This window comes from Protopterus annectens, chromosome 2.part1 (assembly GCF_019279795.1).
Source record: "Protopterus annectens isolate FY-2018-M chromosome 2.part1, PAN1.0, whole genome shotgun sequence".
Lineage (NCBI taxonomy): Eukaryota > Metazoa > Chordata > Ceratodontiformes > Protopteridae > Protopterus > Protopterus annectens.
Genome location: NC_056729.1, coordinates 1,550,942,637 through 1,550,960,745, shown reverse-complemented (window position 1 = coordinate 1,550,960,745; position 18,109 = coordinate 1,550,942,637). Strand labels below are relative to the sequence as shown.

Sequence of the window (18,109 nt, the reverse complement as noted above, 5' to 3'; positions counted from 1 at the left end):
ACATACATACACACATATAAAATGTATATACACACACACACACATGCATTCAATATATGTATGTATGTGCATGTGCGCATATATATATATATATATATATATACATATACATACATATATACATATATCTATATCTATATATATCTATATATATATCTATATCTATATATATATATATCTATATATATATATATATATATATATATATATATATATATATATATACACACACATATATATATACATATATATCTATATCTATATCTATATATATATATATATATATATATATATATATATATATATATATATATGGTTTACTATAAAATGTGCGAATGCACTCCGTGCGAACGGCGACCCCAATCGACGCGTTTGCGCGAACCGAAACACTGAAACCATTTCGCTAGCGAACCGAAACCGCGAAACTCCGACGATCGACATTACTGGCCGCGCAACACCTCCACACCCATGCTACCATGGGTCGGATGGGGGCGAGGTTTAGCTGTTCGCACATCTGGCGCCGGTGTTGTGGCGCTCGCAGTTCGCGTTCGGGCAATGCGCGCGCACAAAACGGGATCGACAATTTGATAGTAAACCATATATATATATATATATATATATATATATATATATATATATATATATATATATATATATATATATATACACACACACACATGTATTATATATATATATATATATATATATATATATATATATATATATATATAGATATATATGTGTATATATATATATATATATTTATATATATATATATATATATATATATATATATATATTTATATATATATATATGTATGTATATATATATATATATATATATATATATGTATGTATATATATATATATATATATATATATATATATATATATATATATATATATATATATATATATATATATATATATATATATATATATATATATGTGTATATATATATATATATATATATATATATATATATATATATATATATATATATATATATATATATATATATATATATATATATATATATATATATATATATATATATATATATATATATATATATATATATATATATATATATATATATATATATATATATATATATATATATATATATATATATATATATATATATATATATATATATATATATATATATATATATATATATATATATATATATATATAGACCCACACACAGACAGACAGACACACAGACAGACACACAGACAGACAGGCACACACACGGACAGACAGGCACACACACGGACAGACAGGCACACACACGGACAGGCACACACAGACACACACACAAACATACAGACACACACAGACACACACACAGACAGACACAGACAGACAGACACTGACACACACAGACACACACAGTGTTATACATGTACAAATGCACATATAAGACTACAAAGTTAACTAGGAGCTACCACCATCCATTTACTAGAAAAGTAGGGAAATAATTCAAATTGCCAGGCCTTCCTTCCATATCAAACTCACATCTACCAACAATTTAGAGTCACCAATCTGCCTTCCATGCCTTTGAGATGTATGAAGAACCTGGATTACCTGGAGAAAAGAAAGATGAACACTGGAGGGACATGTAGACTCTGCACAGGCAAGAACCAAAGTATAGAACCTCTTGCTGTGAGGCAACAATGCTACTCACCATCAGTGTGCTGATAACATGTTTAATTAGGTATATGCATAGATATCACTCTGCAGATCTATACATATTAAATGTGCTGTATATTATGAATATATTCTTTTGACTGTGTATGGCATGAGTATATTACATATATGCACACATGTCAGTATATACACAAATACACGGGAGGCTGGTGTGCAATGAATATCTTGTATAACAGATTTCATGAATTAGGGAACAGGTTTTATGATGATTGCCAAGGCCAGAAGTCATAAACCAAGTTCCCTAATCCTACAGTGCAACATCTTACATGTTTCACACAAACCAGACCACCACATATTCCACTAAGCATGTTTTCATCTTTTTTATATTAAGAGTAGGGTTTCCTACTGACTTTAAAGAGGAATGTTAATTATCTGATTTACCGACTTGTGTTTTAGGTAATTTGCATCGGTCTTCTTAAATGTAGGGACTCAAAAGTGGATATGTGTTCCAACCCTGACAAATTTCTTTTTTGTAGCAACAATAATAGCAGCTTATTCACTTTATGTACTTCAATGGTTTAATGAAAATTGTTAAAATGTGTTAATTTTTTTAGTTTAGTTACAGGATCATAGGAAGTTACTAGGCTATTGGCTCTCAGGCCCTTACAAGCCTAGCCAAGAATTTAGGCCATGTTTCAACAAGTCAGCACCCTATGCCACTGTCCAGCAGGGACATAGGTGAAATTCCAAGGGTGTATTTTCTGTTCCCCATCCAGTTATCCAGGTTGCGCTTAAAAAGGTTTAATGAGGTACTCTGCTTTACATCAGAGAGAGTTTATTCCACAAAAGGGGAGTCTCTGGGACATGAATCTGTCCGGCCAACAAGTCTTATTGATGTCACACACCAGGTTGAGGTCTCACGTGCAGGTTATTCGAGTAGAGCTTGACTTGCTGATATGCAGCAGTCCCATCAGGGCGGGGTCTGAGATTGCTTTGTATACCAGACAGAGTTCATCTCTGAGGAGTCTGTAGGAGACTAGGTAGCAGGACAGGGCTTTTAGCCTATCTGTGTAGAGTAGATGTTTGAGTCCTGGATTCTCTGGGTGAGGAATCTCTGTGGTCTCTCCAGCTGCTGCATGTGCTTTGTGAGGTACATGACAAAAGGGGCATTGTATTCAATAATCAGTCTTATAAGGGAAGAATACAGGGATGTTATGACCACCTTGTCCCCTGGATGAGATACCCTTACTAATGAGCTGGGCGATGTAGAAAGATTTCTGTACAATGGATGCAATACGGTGGTCAAACGTCAGTTTGCTATAAACCTGGGTTACTAAGTCCCTCATGACTGATTGCATGCTTAGTGCCTTATTATCAATGTGATAATTTGTGTGGATATCATTCTACCCAAAAGAGATGATGGTTCATTTTTTTGGTATTCACTTTGAGGCCATGTTTCTGGCACCAGTCATCTGTTTGGGTGAGATCCTCTTGGAGGATATCCAAATCACTAGGGAAATTGATGACAGCACCTAGCTTGCAGTCATCTGCAAACATGGTCAGCCATAGCCCACTAGATTTGGCCTGCACCTCTGAGAAGTATATCCCAAACAGCAGAGGCCCAAAGACCATTCCCCTGGGGTACATCACTTGTTATGGGTCTACTACTTGAGGCGGCTTCCTCTATTTTGACTAGGTGGGTTTTATCAGTGACCCAGTTTGCTACCCATCTGGTAACATATGGATTGGGGCCTAGTTTTTTTTTTTAGTTTATTTTTAGTTAGTTTAGATCAAGGATCTCAGTTTTCTGGCCTGTGAGTAAGATAGAGATTAGGGACACTTAACTTGACCCATGAAGCTTTTCCACAATTAGTTATTTAATTACTTAAAGAACAGTTTGTGATCAAAACTGCATTACATACTGTAGCAATACTTGAAGCAGTATCGGTCCATTGTTACATTTCCTGTATGTGGCATTTTTGCTCTTTTCATTCATGGCTTTGAGCTTTTGTTAGGTGTCTCTTTCCCAAACTATGTACCCATCCAACTCCAGAAAGCAGTGATACTAGTAGAAATTTTTTTTTTGTTTTACTTTTTAATATTTTGACAACTAAATGAGTAATTATTTTTTCTTTTTTTTTCCTACAATGTAAGAAAATAAAAAAGATGAGCTAATGGTTGCAGCAAGCAGTCTCTTCCATCCTTGCTTTTGCTACACCAAACAATATAACTCAGCCTGCCCCATTATTCTGGGAGGCAGGATTCTACCAGTTCAATGCCTTATAGTGTCAAGGTACTGAAGTGAATGGGGTCTGCCATGGCCAAGCAAAGTAATGAAATTTACTAACATTCTTTTAATAAACCTCACTACCTAGGTCTAAGCATAGTGAAAAAAATTGCATAAGGACTCAGTGGGGCCTCAAAGTCCAGCCAAGGCCTCATGTACAATGGCTGCATCTGTATGTAGGAAATGGAATTACAGACAAGGACACTGTCTGCAATATAAGGTCTGACATACAGATGAAGCTTCTTGACCATGAGGCCATCCAGCACAACAGCTTCAACTATAGGATGGTCTGGTGAATACAGATGTGACAGCCACCACTGCCATCATGCCTGCATTCACTCCATCTACAAAAATTATCAGGGATGTGGGCATTCAATCCATTTTTAACACTATGTTAAACTGAACAGTCACTTGAGATGTTTGGAGGACATCTTGCACCACGCAAATCCACACATGCACATGATCCCCTGGCATGCTGCTCATAAAGATTGAACTCTTCAATACAGCTCCACCTGTATGCGGAAGCAGGTAATGTAACATTTGTCTTCCCACAGCTACTGCCTGAAGTACCTAGTTCTACAAAAAGGTGGAGCTTCCCACCTCACAAAAAGTAGGTGATTTGACTTTGTACTTTGGTAAGCTTTGTAAATGTACAATGCTGAATTATTTCAGTGAGTCAAGTACAAATCCACTTTTGTAATTAGATGCAGGACTTCACCAGCCCACATTAACAAACTCTGTATATGAACTTGTGGAGCCCTATCTAGAGATCTCAGGTGCGAAGCACATGTTCAATTTAGAGTACTGCTACACACACACACACACACACACACACACACACACACACACACACACACACACACACACACACACACTGCGAAGCACATGTTCAATTTAGAGTACTGCTACACACACACACACACACACACACACACACACACACACACACACACACACACACACACACACACACACACACACACACACACACACACACACACACAAACACACACACACACAAACTGCGAAGCACATGTTCAATTTAGAGTACTGCTACACACACACACACACACACACACACACACACACACACACAAACACACACACACACACACACACACACACACACACACACACACACACACACACACACACACACACACACACACACACACACACACACACACACACACACATCCTTTTGGAATACAGGATTATAGTTAGGAGTGCCATAGGTTTCACAAGCTGATTTTGTGAAAATGGAATACTTGGGTGGTTTTGATAGACTTTTGTAATGCATACTTCCTTTCTGTTACATAAATAAAATGTAGTCAAGTATTGTGGACAAATAATGCACACATTATTCCACTGTATAGTCTTTGTCCATAATACCTGGCTACAGTTAATTGCATTTATCTTGTTTGAGTAGGTCCAGTCTGTAAAGAAGCTTGTGGGAATTGCCCCTGGCCATTTCCAAAAGAAGAGAGAACCACTGCTGCATGAGCTAGAAGGGAGTCACCACCTTGATATTTAGAGAGTCTTTCTGAATCTTCAGAATGACCCTAAATATTAGTGGAAAGTGTAGAAAAGCATAAAGGAATATTCCTGTCCAAGGAAAAGAGAAAGACTGGTCTTCTTGTATGGAGTCCTGGGGCAGAAGTTTGCAAACTGATTGTTGTGAGTGAAGTTGAAAGGATCTATTTGAGGTGTTCCCCACAGATAAACCAGTTCCTGAAAGACTCCCTAATTCAATTTCCATTCACAAGGGTCTGTCCTGGTCCTGTTCAGCTTGTGTGCCATATAACTTTGGTCTGACATAAAATATCTGTAGAGTGAGACTGTGATGAAAAGCTCTCTATCAGTGTACAATGGCTAGTCTGCACAGAAGAAATTTCTACGGCTACTTCAGCAGTGATCATAACAATGAACACAGACTGCAATCCTTCAAATGAGTGCATTTAACTAGCTACCTGCAGAATGAATAGCAAGCAAATGCTTGGTCTATTTTACCATGTTTATGTTTTTTTGTGGGGAGTGAAGTTCCTATAAAAGTACTTGTTCATTGTACAAATTAATTTTACAAACTGAACACTTGCTCTGGAAAAGTAGCAGTAGGTAGCACAAATCAAGGTATGAATTATGAATTTCTAACATTTTCAAGGAAATGTTTTTAAGTATTTCAGTAGCTGGATTACCTAAAAGAAAATTACCTTTATCAGGTTCATTCAAAATCTGACTTGTGGTAGTTTGTCTGTCCTAACTCAGGCATGTTATCTAATTAAGTGCTGCACAATGCATCGCACAAAGCACAGGAACTTTAAATCCCTGAAGACTTATTCTTAACTAGTTCTTGTTAGCTGTTGTCCCCATCTTTTAATTTTGTAAATGGCATTTCAATTAAATATTCTCAATTTCAGAACTGTATATTGATACTTTATCATATCAACTAGAAATCAGTAACCCTGTTGTCTAGGGTTCATAGGTTGGTACTAGGTTATCAGCCCTAGAGGCTATACAAGCCTAGCCATAACAATTCCCTGGCTATTTCTTCCCACAGTATTTACTTCCCTGTGGTACTAGAGATATATACTTTTTTTAATAAAATTTGTCAAACAACCCTCCTTGCCTCTCAAGCATCAGTGTCATAATAGTAATGTATTGTTAGAAGATGTAGAAGGGGAAGGTAATACTAAAATGTGAAGATCAGTTTTCATGTCATAATTTCAAATGAAGCTGTCCTTAGCATGTGCATATATGACCATTGCAAAAGTATGAGTTTGTGCTTGCATGTGTGGATGCTCTCTGTTACACTGCTGTGAATCTTCAAAGGTATATGCACAGGTGGAATCTTGCTTACAGACACAATGGAAAAGTAACCATCTTTAATCTCATATTATATCATATATATTTCAGGAGAATATATTTTTGCTGTAAGGCACTTCATTAATTGTTTCATTAAAACGTATACTCTAAGGAAGGAACCAGGTGATATGAGGGAGAATCCTAATGATCAGATTGAGTGAAATAAGGGGGATACTACCCATGCAGAGTGAAGATATTTCTCTCCCTCAGAGGATGGAGAAGGGCTCTTCTTTCTTTTATATTCTGAACTTTCTGCTTTCATTAGTACCTATAAAGGCTGAGAGTTAGTGCAGACCATTAAGGATACGAGCTGCTTTCTGTAGTCCAGGGTTCGATTTCCTCTGCCTCTGTTTGCCTGCTGTGTGACTCATTAAGCCAGTTAACCATGTGTCGCCCAGAGAGCAAATGGCCATAACATATGCACAGTCTACTTGCTAGATTTCTATATTACAAGGAGCTAAACACCACCTCTTTATATATGATAGAAAGTAATAACTGCACTGCCAAGTAGTTCAGTTTTCTCAAAATGTTTGTCACAAAGTATAACCACTTTTGTTGGCCACAGCAGGTAACTATCATATCATATCACATAAACGGTACATAGATGAGACACTGTATATGTTACGGTACCTTTTCACGGCACTCTTCAGTGATCAACTTGCAGTTGTCAATAATATCTGTTGGAAAAAAATTAAAGTAATTTAAAAGTGTTCAAAACTGCAATTTGTAGTAAATGCTAAATTGAGATGGTAAACTTCTGCCTTCTAAATCTTTTCCATTTGATGCACAAAGTAAATGCACATGGCAGAAGAAAATAACATTCAGAATTATGCAATTTTACATAAAGCAGCAATGCAAAATAACGTACAGAATTACAACATATTTACATAAAGCAGGAATGCTACCAATGTTTACATAGAACTTACATATATACTAAATACAGTGCAACTGTTAGTGGATGACTCATCTTGCGTATCGAACTGATGGTCACAATTAGCAACATTGTAGGTGGACCTCCTTAATTCACACCCAATTGTTTTTCATTTGTATTATGCCTTCTTTAAATCCCTTCATGGTACTACATCCAGCTACTTAATCTGGCAACACATTATAATTTAAATAAGTATTACCAACAGATTGAGAATAACCACAAAGGCTTAAATGGATGAAATATTCTTCTCCATTATACTGGAACAGGATAATATACCTCCAAATTCATAAGCATGGCACCAATCTAATCAGACAATGTGACCGTTTGCTACTAACTCAACCTATAGAACCCATCTACAATATTCTCAAATATCCTGAAAAAACCCTCATTATCCAACCTACTTACTATCTACTCCATCACAAGGCTACTATAATGCAGGGGAAAGCGCTCTCTCCCACACCGTTGCCAGAAATTGGAACTCTCTTCTACCCTTACCACTACCTCTCCTCCTCCCTCACACACTCTGATCAGCTCTGATCTGCTCCCTCCTTTGTCATTGGTCTGAAACTTTTTTTTAAGAACTTAATCTTATTATTTATTTTTCTTTCCAAAGTATGATGAACATTGTTCTTTTTACCCATGTTCATATCTTTTTTACCTGGTTTTTTTTTATTAATTAAGTCTTGTTATATTACTATGCTCAGCATACATGATGTAACCTGTTTTGTGTATTATGCTGGATGTACTGTATTTGTATAATTGATGATGTCTTTTTTTCTCCCACGGCCTCCTGAAAATGGGACCTGGTCAGTCGAATTGTTAACAAATGTAAAATAAAAATAAATAAATAAATTATACATTTGCCTACACTTTCTGGATACTAAAAAAATAGAAGCCTTTGGGAGCAAGGTTGTTCTGAGGCTATAGAAAGCAGCTGCTATTCTTCCTCTTGTTAAGAGTGGCAACAATTATAATATCATCTTCTGTCTATATAAATTTAATCTTATGTGAAAGTCATGCACAAGCAGCTCTCCAGCATTCTTGAATGTTATTGTCCACACTACTTCATTCAGCAGGTCTTCAGAGTTGGACAGGTGATGGGGACTGACCTAAACTAGCTCACTGAACACATTAAGAATGAGCTTAATAAAGAGACGGTGATGTTTCCAGACATCACTACAGCTTTAAACACAATCAACACCCCTGTCTTATTCTCATTGTTACCATGCTTAGGTTTTGAACCAGACAATCTTGGATATCTTCAAGACTACCTTCACATGTTTTCAAATAGGCAAAAGGAGCCTTTCCCTCTAAACCATTCCACCTGCTGACAAGAGTCCCTAAAAGACCCTGTTAGGTCCACTATTCTCTTGTCTCAGAAGTGTGTGGAGATAATGTAGCTCTCCTCAGCTTATTAGTTATACAGCTAATTCTATGCTGCTCTCCTGACACAGTTGAATGATTGTTTGTAATTGACCAATGGGATGCAAGTAGGAAGTATTTAATAGTTGGATGTTTCAGTGGTTCTTTACACTGATGAAAGTTTATGTAGCCGAAACCAGTATGTGAACACTAAATAAAAGAATCCCCTGGAAGAAGGAGTGCTGTCTTGTTTTGCTGTTAGTTGATTTTTCAATGGGACTGAGTACCCAATGACTACATTTGCATGATCCTTGGTGTTACCTGGTTGTATTTGTTTTTTTTTTTTGTGCTGTCTATACGGCTAGTTACACGTGAACTCGTGATGGTAGAGAGTTCACAATGTGACAGGACTGTAAATATTGATGTCCACTTATTTTGTTAAAAAATTTGAACAACTGAATTTCAATTGTGGTTTGCTGTTTTGTAAGTGAATATAGCAATATCTACTTTTACTGGAGTGCAGAGTTTTTTTTTGAAGCATTATATAATTTGTGGTTTTTGCTTAATTTTCAAATACGAGTGCCGTATGTGCTAGCAGGAACACTTCAAGTTATATGAGCTGGTTGAACTTGATGCCCCGAGAATAAAACCACAATTTCTGGAATTCATATTGGACTGTTCGGTGGATATAAATCATAACTGGCTGTTTATACATCATTTTGTTAAAATACTTTCATCAGGAGTGTTGGTTTTTGGAAATATAAACTGGTCCGGTCTTCACCCGTCGCTACCATTGTGAGTGGTATGTTCCATTAGAATCCAAAAACACTGAACGAGACAACGGTGACTATTATAAACAGTTGTATTCAGGCTATGTATTTTGTGGAGGCTAATGCCCAATTGTCTGACCAGAGCTTTTAGCAAAGAATGCATTTGGACCCATCCCCCAAGTTTAAGGTTGAGATTGACAACTGTTTGAAAGGTGCATATGAGGAAGGTATTATTTCAAAGGATGTTTTGTATCGGTTGACAATGCCGGATCCCATTAGGCAGTACTTTTATATGTTACCCAAGATCCATAAAAATGCAAGTCCAACCAGGAAGACCAACTGTAGCTAGGAATGGTTCACTTATGGAACCATTGTCATATTATCTGAAACCATTGTTGAGTTTTATAAGATCTAGAATGCAGGATATAACAGACTTTCTGTCTATTATTGGGGACATGCAGTTGGAGTCAGGATGGCTTCTTTGCACTTTGGATGTGAACACATTGTATACCAGCATTCCACATTGGGCAGTATTAATGGCCCTAGAGTATTGGTTAAATAAGGCTTCTATATGCTGTCTGGGTTTCAATACTTTTCTGTTACGTTTAACAGAACACGTATTGATGAAAAATGTATTTTATTTTAAGGAAGAATGCTATTTACAGATTAATGGTACTGCTATGGCTGCATCTTTTGCACCCATTTACACTGACCTTTTTATGGGGCTCATGGAGAAGCAAATTATGACAACTTACTTGGAATCAATGGACATCTGGAAAAGTTATATGGATTGCTGCTGGTTGATCTGGAGGTCAGATGTCATCAATTTATTGGAATTTGTACAATACTTGAATGAGAACTAATGGGGAATACAATTCACGGTGCATTATGACCCTAGAAAAATGACTTTTTTTAGATGTATGGGTATAGGTTCAATTGGATGGGACAATTAGGAGTCGTGTCTTTAGGAAATTCCCGGAAGGAAATACTTTACTGCAGGTCAACAGCTGTCACCTCCCACACATAGTTAAAAATATACTGAGGGCTCAGTTTCTTAGATTAAAAAGGATTTGTTCTTGTGAATTAAAATGTTGTATCTTTAGGCTTTTCCCGGTTAGGGGTCGCCACAGCGGCACTCCGGTCCGCTAATGATTGGCAGTAGATTTTTACGTGCCGAGTTGCCAGCCCTAACGCACAACCTTCAACGAAGGTATGCCCATTCACGCATGTCTCCACACTGAAGATGCTTTAGCTGAGAATCGAACAGGACAAAGTCTTACTATGAGGCGACAACGCTACCGCAGCACCACCACTGCAGTTGTTCTTGTGAATTAGAATATGTTCAGGAATCTGAGGATTTGGTACAGAGATTTGTTGAAAAGAGATACAATAATACAGACGTCAGGAAAATATTTAGCTCCACACAGGATGTAGATAGAAAGTAGTTATTAAGATACAAAACAAAAAAGGTGGCAGAGAGCCTTCAAGATTTGTTACGAATTTTGGAAATACCACCAACTTGTTCATGAATTTAGTGCGAGAATACTGGCATATACCATTTTTGGATGATGATTTATGTAACATTTTACCAGCTAATTGTTTGCTTACATTTAGGCAGGGAAAAACATTAAGGGGTTGGTTCAATCATTATATACAGAACATAGATACAAGTCCAATTATGGGTCAACTGTCACTAGGAGGGCATCTGATAAATGGTACCAACCTTATGGACATTGTAGCAACTGCAAATATGTTTGTAAGTGAGCATTTTTCATCTTCCAATACTTCACAGGTTTTTGATATTAAAATGTTTGGCAACTGTAACTGCACACTAATTGTACACGCTACTAAGAAAGTAAGCAAGTGACCTCTATATGGCTTACAATCAATGACTATGTCCCATTTTGATTTTCCTTGGCCTCTAAATGGTTTCTGACACCAAGGACCATAATGTTCTTATCAAGCACCTGAGATTAAACTGACTTTATTGGCACTGATCTTGAGTGGTTTACCTCTTACTTTTCAGGTTGCACACAGTGGGTGGTTTCAGGGATTAATTCTTAAAGTAACCACTGCTGACAATATGTCATGTTGGCACCTCTGCTGCCCATAGTACATATGCTATCACTTTAGGAGGTCCTACAAGGTACTGGTATTTGTTATCAATATTATGCTAATGAAATATAGTTTCATCTCTTTCATTCAAGAGTCTGAATGAACCAGAGACTACTAATCTTGGCGTATCTGACCTTTACCTTTCAGTGGAAAACAAAAAGTAAATTAAAATCAACACAATAAAACCTGAAACAGTGCTAGTCTATCTTACCATCCAGCCGTCACATATTTTTCTCCACTTCCTCTTTATTATATATGGGGGAATAGACAGGAATTTGTCATGTGGGTGTAAGATCTTGGAGTGAATCAATGCCAGAATCACACTTAAGCACCAAGCATCAGCTATTATCAAGACAACTGACTTTTTAATTAAGAATATTGTCAAGATCCAGAACCTTACTCCATCTCTTTACCTTCCGACTTGATACATGCAGTTGTGTCACCTTACTTATGCAATGCCCTTTACCTTAAGCTAATGATGTGTCAGTTTGGTGAAGCAGATGCAAGACTCCACAACAAATCTCCTGGCTTGAGCAAGTTGTTAATGCTTTATAACTCCTCTACTGAGAGATTAGTACTGACTTTCAGTTACTATGAGGTCTACTTTAACAATTCTTATTCTTACCTTCTGGGTCCTACATGACTTGACTACTGCTTATTTAAAAGTGGTACTGATACCTCTATTTCCCTCAGTTTAAGAGTTACATGATGTTACAAGCTCCTGTTTTGAAACATTTGCAGATTCTGCTTTGCTGCCGTTTCTCTGGTCCTTTGGAATCAGTTACCTTTCCTCAGTATGAGCATGTTATTCCAAGACCTACATTAAGAGTTCCTTTAAGTTCTACAATTTTTATGATAGTCTTTGTACGTCCACTCAGGAGTTCTATCTTCACAATTAGTATTTTATTTTTTTTATTAAATTACTACCCATCTGTAAATTTGCAAATATACACCGCAAACAAAAATTGACAGAGCTTTCTCCACATGGTGCTAACTCTCTAGACCAGACAGTACCCTGCCTTACCAAGGACTCAAATTGGCTTAACCTTGTTTTTACAAATATAGCACAAATATGCTCCAACCCTCTGTCTTGTCACTGATCTAAATCAGACCAACTTGCTAACTTTTTCCTGTAACGTTCTGTCCGAAGATGCCCTCCAATCCTAAAGTCCTCAGGGATTTCTACAGGGCCAATCTTCTAGCACTCTTCAATAAACCAAGGAGATTTAAAAGCTTGCCTATATTCTAGGAACCCACAACAAATGCAGCCCTTATACCAAGGATATCTACTCCCAATTAAACTCCAGTATCAATGCATCCATTTTTATCTTCCACATATACAACACCAAATTTAGAAACAAGCCTCTATGTTGGTACGCCAGTACCAATAAACTTTACAATAAAAGGAAAAACACTCCATACCAGAAATGCAAGCAAAACACCTCAGGCATAAAGCTAACATCTGCAAAGCCACAAGTAGAAATTAAAAAGTACCACCTCACCTAAGGATAACTCCAAAGACACATTTCTAACACTCCTATTAGTAAAATACTGACCAATGCACCAAGATGAATTCCAACAGTATAACCTGCTCTGACACAGAAGACATTTCTAACTAGTTAGAGGATGAATGTATTTCAAACTTCTCCTTCATGCCTCCTCTCTGTTCTTCCCTTCATTCCTTGCAGTCCACACCACTGCCAGCAGTTACCCCAGAACATGTCATTAACAGTCATCTCCAAAATGAAAACCATAATCAGCGTGGAGCCAGACAACATATCATACATTCTTCTTGTAAGAAATAAACACTGCCTTACGGATTCCCTTTTAAATCCATCAGTCTTAGTCTCTACGATATCAACCCACAAAGACAGCCCTACCCTTGACTCAGGCAACTACAGACCAATTAGCTTTAAGGACATCATTGGTAAACTAGTGAAATGCCTCATTATGAAGCTCAAATACTGGCAGCTTAAAAACCCTCAATCTTAGCCATTTTAGCTTTGTAGAAGGTACATCATGCCTACTAAATCTAACAACTTTCTTTGCGAAAGTCGCTGAAGCACATGATGGTAAGTCAATGTACACTGCCTACTTGGATTTAATAAAGGCTTTAACCCAATTCCACACCAAGCGTTACTAAGAAACTACTAATTAAATGTTAACCCTTACATAACTTCTTGGATAGCAAAATGGCTTTCAGACTGGACCCAATCAGTTGATTTTTTTTCATCCAACCACAAATGACTTCCGGTATTACCATGCTTGTATGCCATTTTGAATGCCTTGTGCATATTATAGCACTGGTTGCTCCTACCAGTCCTGCAAAGCAAGATAGGCCAAGTGAGATGCCATCATACTGCAGCTGGTAAGGGATGTTATCTGGGCTAAACCCTATTGATTGCACTTGTGGCCAACCCATTAGATATAACCCGATGTAGAGACCTGTCCAAAAGACCACAGCTCGAACAGTGGGATGGAGACAAATAATTTATTGAAAACAAGAATCAACAGAGCTCCGACAAGAAACACAAGTTAACTCAGGTTAAGTGCTTTCATCTGCAATTCAGCAGACTTCCTCAGAACCATGTATACATCTAAAATTACCCTATTTAAAAACAATTTGGCGCCAAAATTCAGCTTTTCTCTTAAAGAGCTATGAACATAGCCTAAGTAAGCTTCATATATAATTATAATTAATTACAAAAAATGGTGAATGCGTAGATCACACCGTGCACTGTATTGTAACATAATAAAAACATAATAAGTCAATAACAATGCAGTAGCCTAACATATATTGAAATACTTAATGATGAAATACATAAGGAACATGTGATACATGAATTACACACATAAAAATACATAAGGTGCATAAAGTGCAAAAAGTGCAAGTTGAACAATTTAAAACCTACTCTACAAGAATGTAATATAGAGTCTTATAAAAAATATATATATAATAAATGTAAGGAATATATATATATATAAAAGATGTAATAAATTCATACTAAATGCAAGGGTAGTCATATATCTCAATCTACTACCTTAGGTCACTCTATTTATTAATAATGATTAAATGTGTTTATAATATTTATTATAATTAAGATGGAGAGTAAATATTGATGATTGATTATTAAAAATGATGAATATATATATATATATAAATATAAATATGAATAAATAATTCAAAATATTAATAATTATGTGTGAATAAGTATATTTGGGTGTTTCATGATGTCAGTATTGAATAAGGTGTGATATAAGTCATTCCAACAGCAAAAAAGGTTTAATACTTATATAATCATTAAGTCCAGGGCTAGTTGTGGCGTCACATAGAATCTGCCACCTACTTTCTAACATAGCTAAATGTGCTTTCCAGTTGCCTCCACTGATAGAAACATCAATTTGGTCAATAATAGTGAATACAAAAGTGTGTGTGGGACCTTTTTCAATATTGTGTTTGCTGAGGGCATTACTGTTGTCTTTCCTTTTTATCTTATAAAAATGTTCGTATATCCTAGTTTTAAACTTCCTTTTGGTCTTCCCTATGTAGTATGCCGAACAGGATAAACAAGTAGCTAAATAGACAACTCTCTGTGTACTGCAATTCCCGGACTTACTGTGTATACAAGTTTTGGTTACATTATTTAATCTAATAACCTTGCTGCTGTTTATGTGCTTACATTGATTGCATGAACCACATCTAGTTGTTCCTCTAATAGTTTGTCCTGATTTTTTGTCTCCTTTTGCGTGTTCTAATAAATATTTTAAGTTAGGAGATGTCTTATATACACATTTAGGATAGTTGCCTACAAAACTACTTACATTATCAGATAAAGTGAGGATATCCCAATGTCTATGTAAAATTTCTTTAACAATGTTGGTGTAGGGGTTGAATCTAATCACACAAACTTGTGTTCCTATGTGCGTATCAGGTTTTTTAGGAAAAATTACAGGATTTGCCTAATAAAGGTTGATATTTGATTCCCTACTCTTGTTTAACATATTTTGTAACATTGTCCAACATAAATTTTGGGTGTCCTCTATTTAAGAACATCTTATAAATAATATCAAATTCCGTTTCCATAATGGCTCTACTAGAAGACATACGTGCAGCATGTATACACTGACCTTTGAAAACATTCCTAAAAATGTGTGGGGGGTGATTACTTCCGAAATCCAAATAATCATTGGAAAAGGTTTCCTTTCTAAAAATCTTTGATTCAAAACTCGAACCATTATTGTTAATGTACGTATCCAAATAAGATATCCCTTCATGCTCAACTCTAAATGTGAATTTTAGGAATTCAGTTGTGTTGTTTATATAATCGATGAATTTTTTTAATGTCATCAGCTGTTCCCTTCCATAAGATAAATAAATCATCTAGATATCTTGTGTACAACACAATGTTCTTAAAAAATTCACTGTTGAATATATATTCTGATTCCCACTCTAACATGACGAGATTGGCATAGATAGGGGTGCAAGAGGCACCCATAGCTACCCCTCTGGTCTGCCTGAATAATTCCCCTTGGAATTGGAGGTAGTTATGGTCTAGAACCAATCCCATCATGTCCACTATTAAGTTGATCTTGTCCCAACTTAAAGCAGAAAATTTACACAAACTGTTGTGGAAGTATTCTAAACCTACGACTTTTGGTATGCACGAAGAGAGATCAACCACGTCCACTGTAAGGAAAATGAGATCACGATCCCATAAGTCAGGGGTTAATTTTCCCAGGAAATTCCATGAATCCTTAGTTAAATGTGTTATGTTTTGGTATATGTGTTTAGTCCATTGGTCAATAGTAACCCCTATATTGAAGGTCTTAGACTTAGATCCAGATATTATAGGTCTGAAAGGAGGTTTTTCTAAACATTTGTGTATTTTTGGTATACCTATAATGTTTGCCATTCTGGGAAATTCAACTCTTAAAAATTGATATATTTCGTTTGTAATACGGTTGTCTAATAAATATTCCTCTAAAGCAAGGTCAATCCTTTTATAGCCTATATTAACTTGATTAATGGATACTTCCTCATAGTTACCTGACAAGTGTAAAATATTGTGTATTTCGCTATTATAGTCCAAAGTGTTAAATAATACAATACCTCCTCCCTTGTCTGGTTTCATAATTCTGACGTTTTTACTCATCACAATGTTATCCAAGCATTTCCTCTCTTCTACAGTTAAATTGTCCTTAAATAGACTCGCATAGTCCTTGTTAGTTTTGATATTTTTATGTAAGTAATATAAATCCTTACAAACTAATTTCTCATAGTGGGCTACCTGGGGATGGTATACAGGTACATATACACTTTTCTTGGATAGTTTATTGTTTAGTTCTAACCTACCTTTAGTGTTTTCATTCTCGTTAAACTGGATGGCCAGGTTTAATCTACGACTGAAAAATTTGATTTCTTTGACCATATCTTCTATGTCAAAACGGGCAGTTGGTATAAATTTTATACCTTTACTAAATAGGGTGAAGAATTCCTGTTTAACCTCTATGTCCGTGTAATTAAATACATTGAATCCTTTATAAGTATGTATTATATTGTTGGATGCATTCGTGTCATTTAATCGTGTAAGTAGATGGGGTTCCTCAGACAGAGGGCTACAAGTGTTCTCATAAAATAATAACTCAGGTGTATTAATAACAAGGGGCATGACCACAGGTTTGTTGTCCTCTAATGGTGGTATCTTCTGTATTGTTTGGGGGCTGGAAAGTATCTTCCCCCCTGAAAATTTGTGTCAATCTCATTCCTTCCCACCCGGTCATTGCCCTCATAATCTTGGTCATATTTTTTCCTATCATTAGGCCACACATACGCCCTGTAATTCTTATATAAATCCATATCTCTTTCAGTTTTTCTGTGCTTCCTATTATGAATCAATGTGACCTTATTCTCTGCTGTTGAGAACTGTTTGTGATACAAATCATTCCAATGTTCAAAACTCGCATCATAAATAATATCTTCATTTAATTTCTCAATTTCCTTAGTTAAAATAGAAATTTTTTCCTCATTGTATTTCATCAATTTTCTCATATAAGTAAAACCAAATTCATCAAACATATTATTAAAATCTGAAATAGTCGTGTTGTTACATTCTAAGCCTAGGGGA

At 36.0% G+C, this 18,109-nt stretch overlaps 1 protein-coding gene across 1 annotated transcript in view; it reads right to left on the bottom strand.

The window, feature by feature from the left end:
- Positions 1-18,109, bottom strand: part of NT5C3A (5'-nucleotidase, cytosolic IIIA) — a 177,871-nt gene that overhangs the window by 126,841 nt on the left and 32,921 nt on the right. The window contains exon 3 of the mRNA XM_044063001.1: positions 7,437-7,483. Coding sequence (XP_043918936.1) covers positions 7,437-7,483 — 47 coding nt within the window. The remainder of the gene's footprint in view (positions 1-7,436; positions 7,484-18,109) is intronic.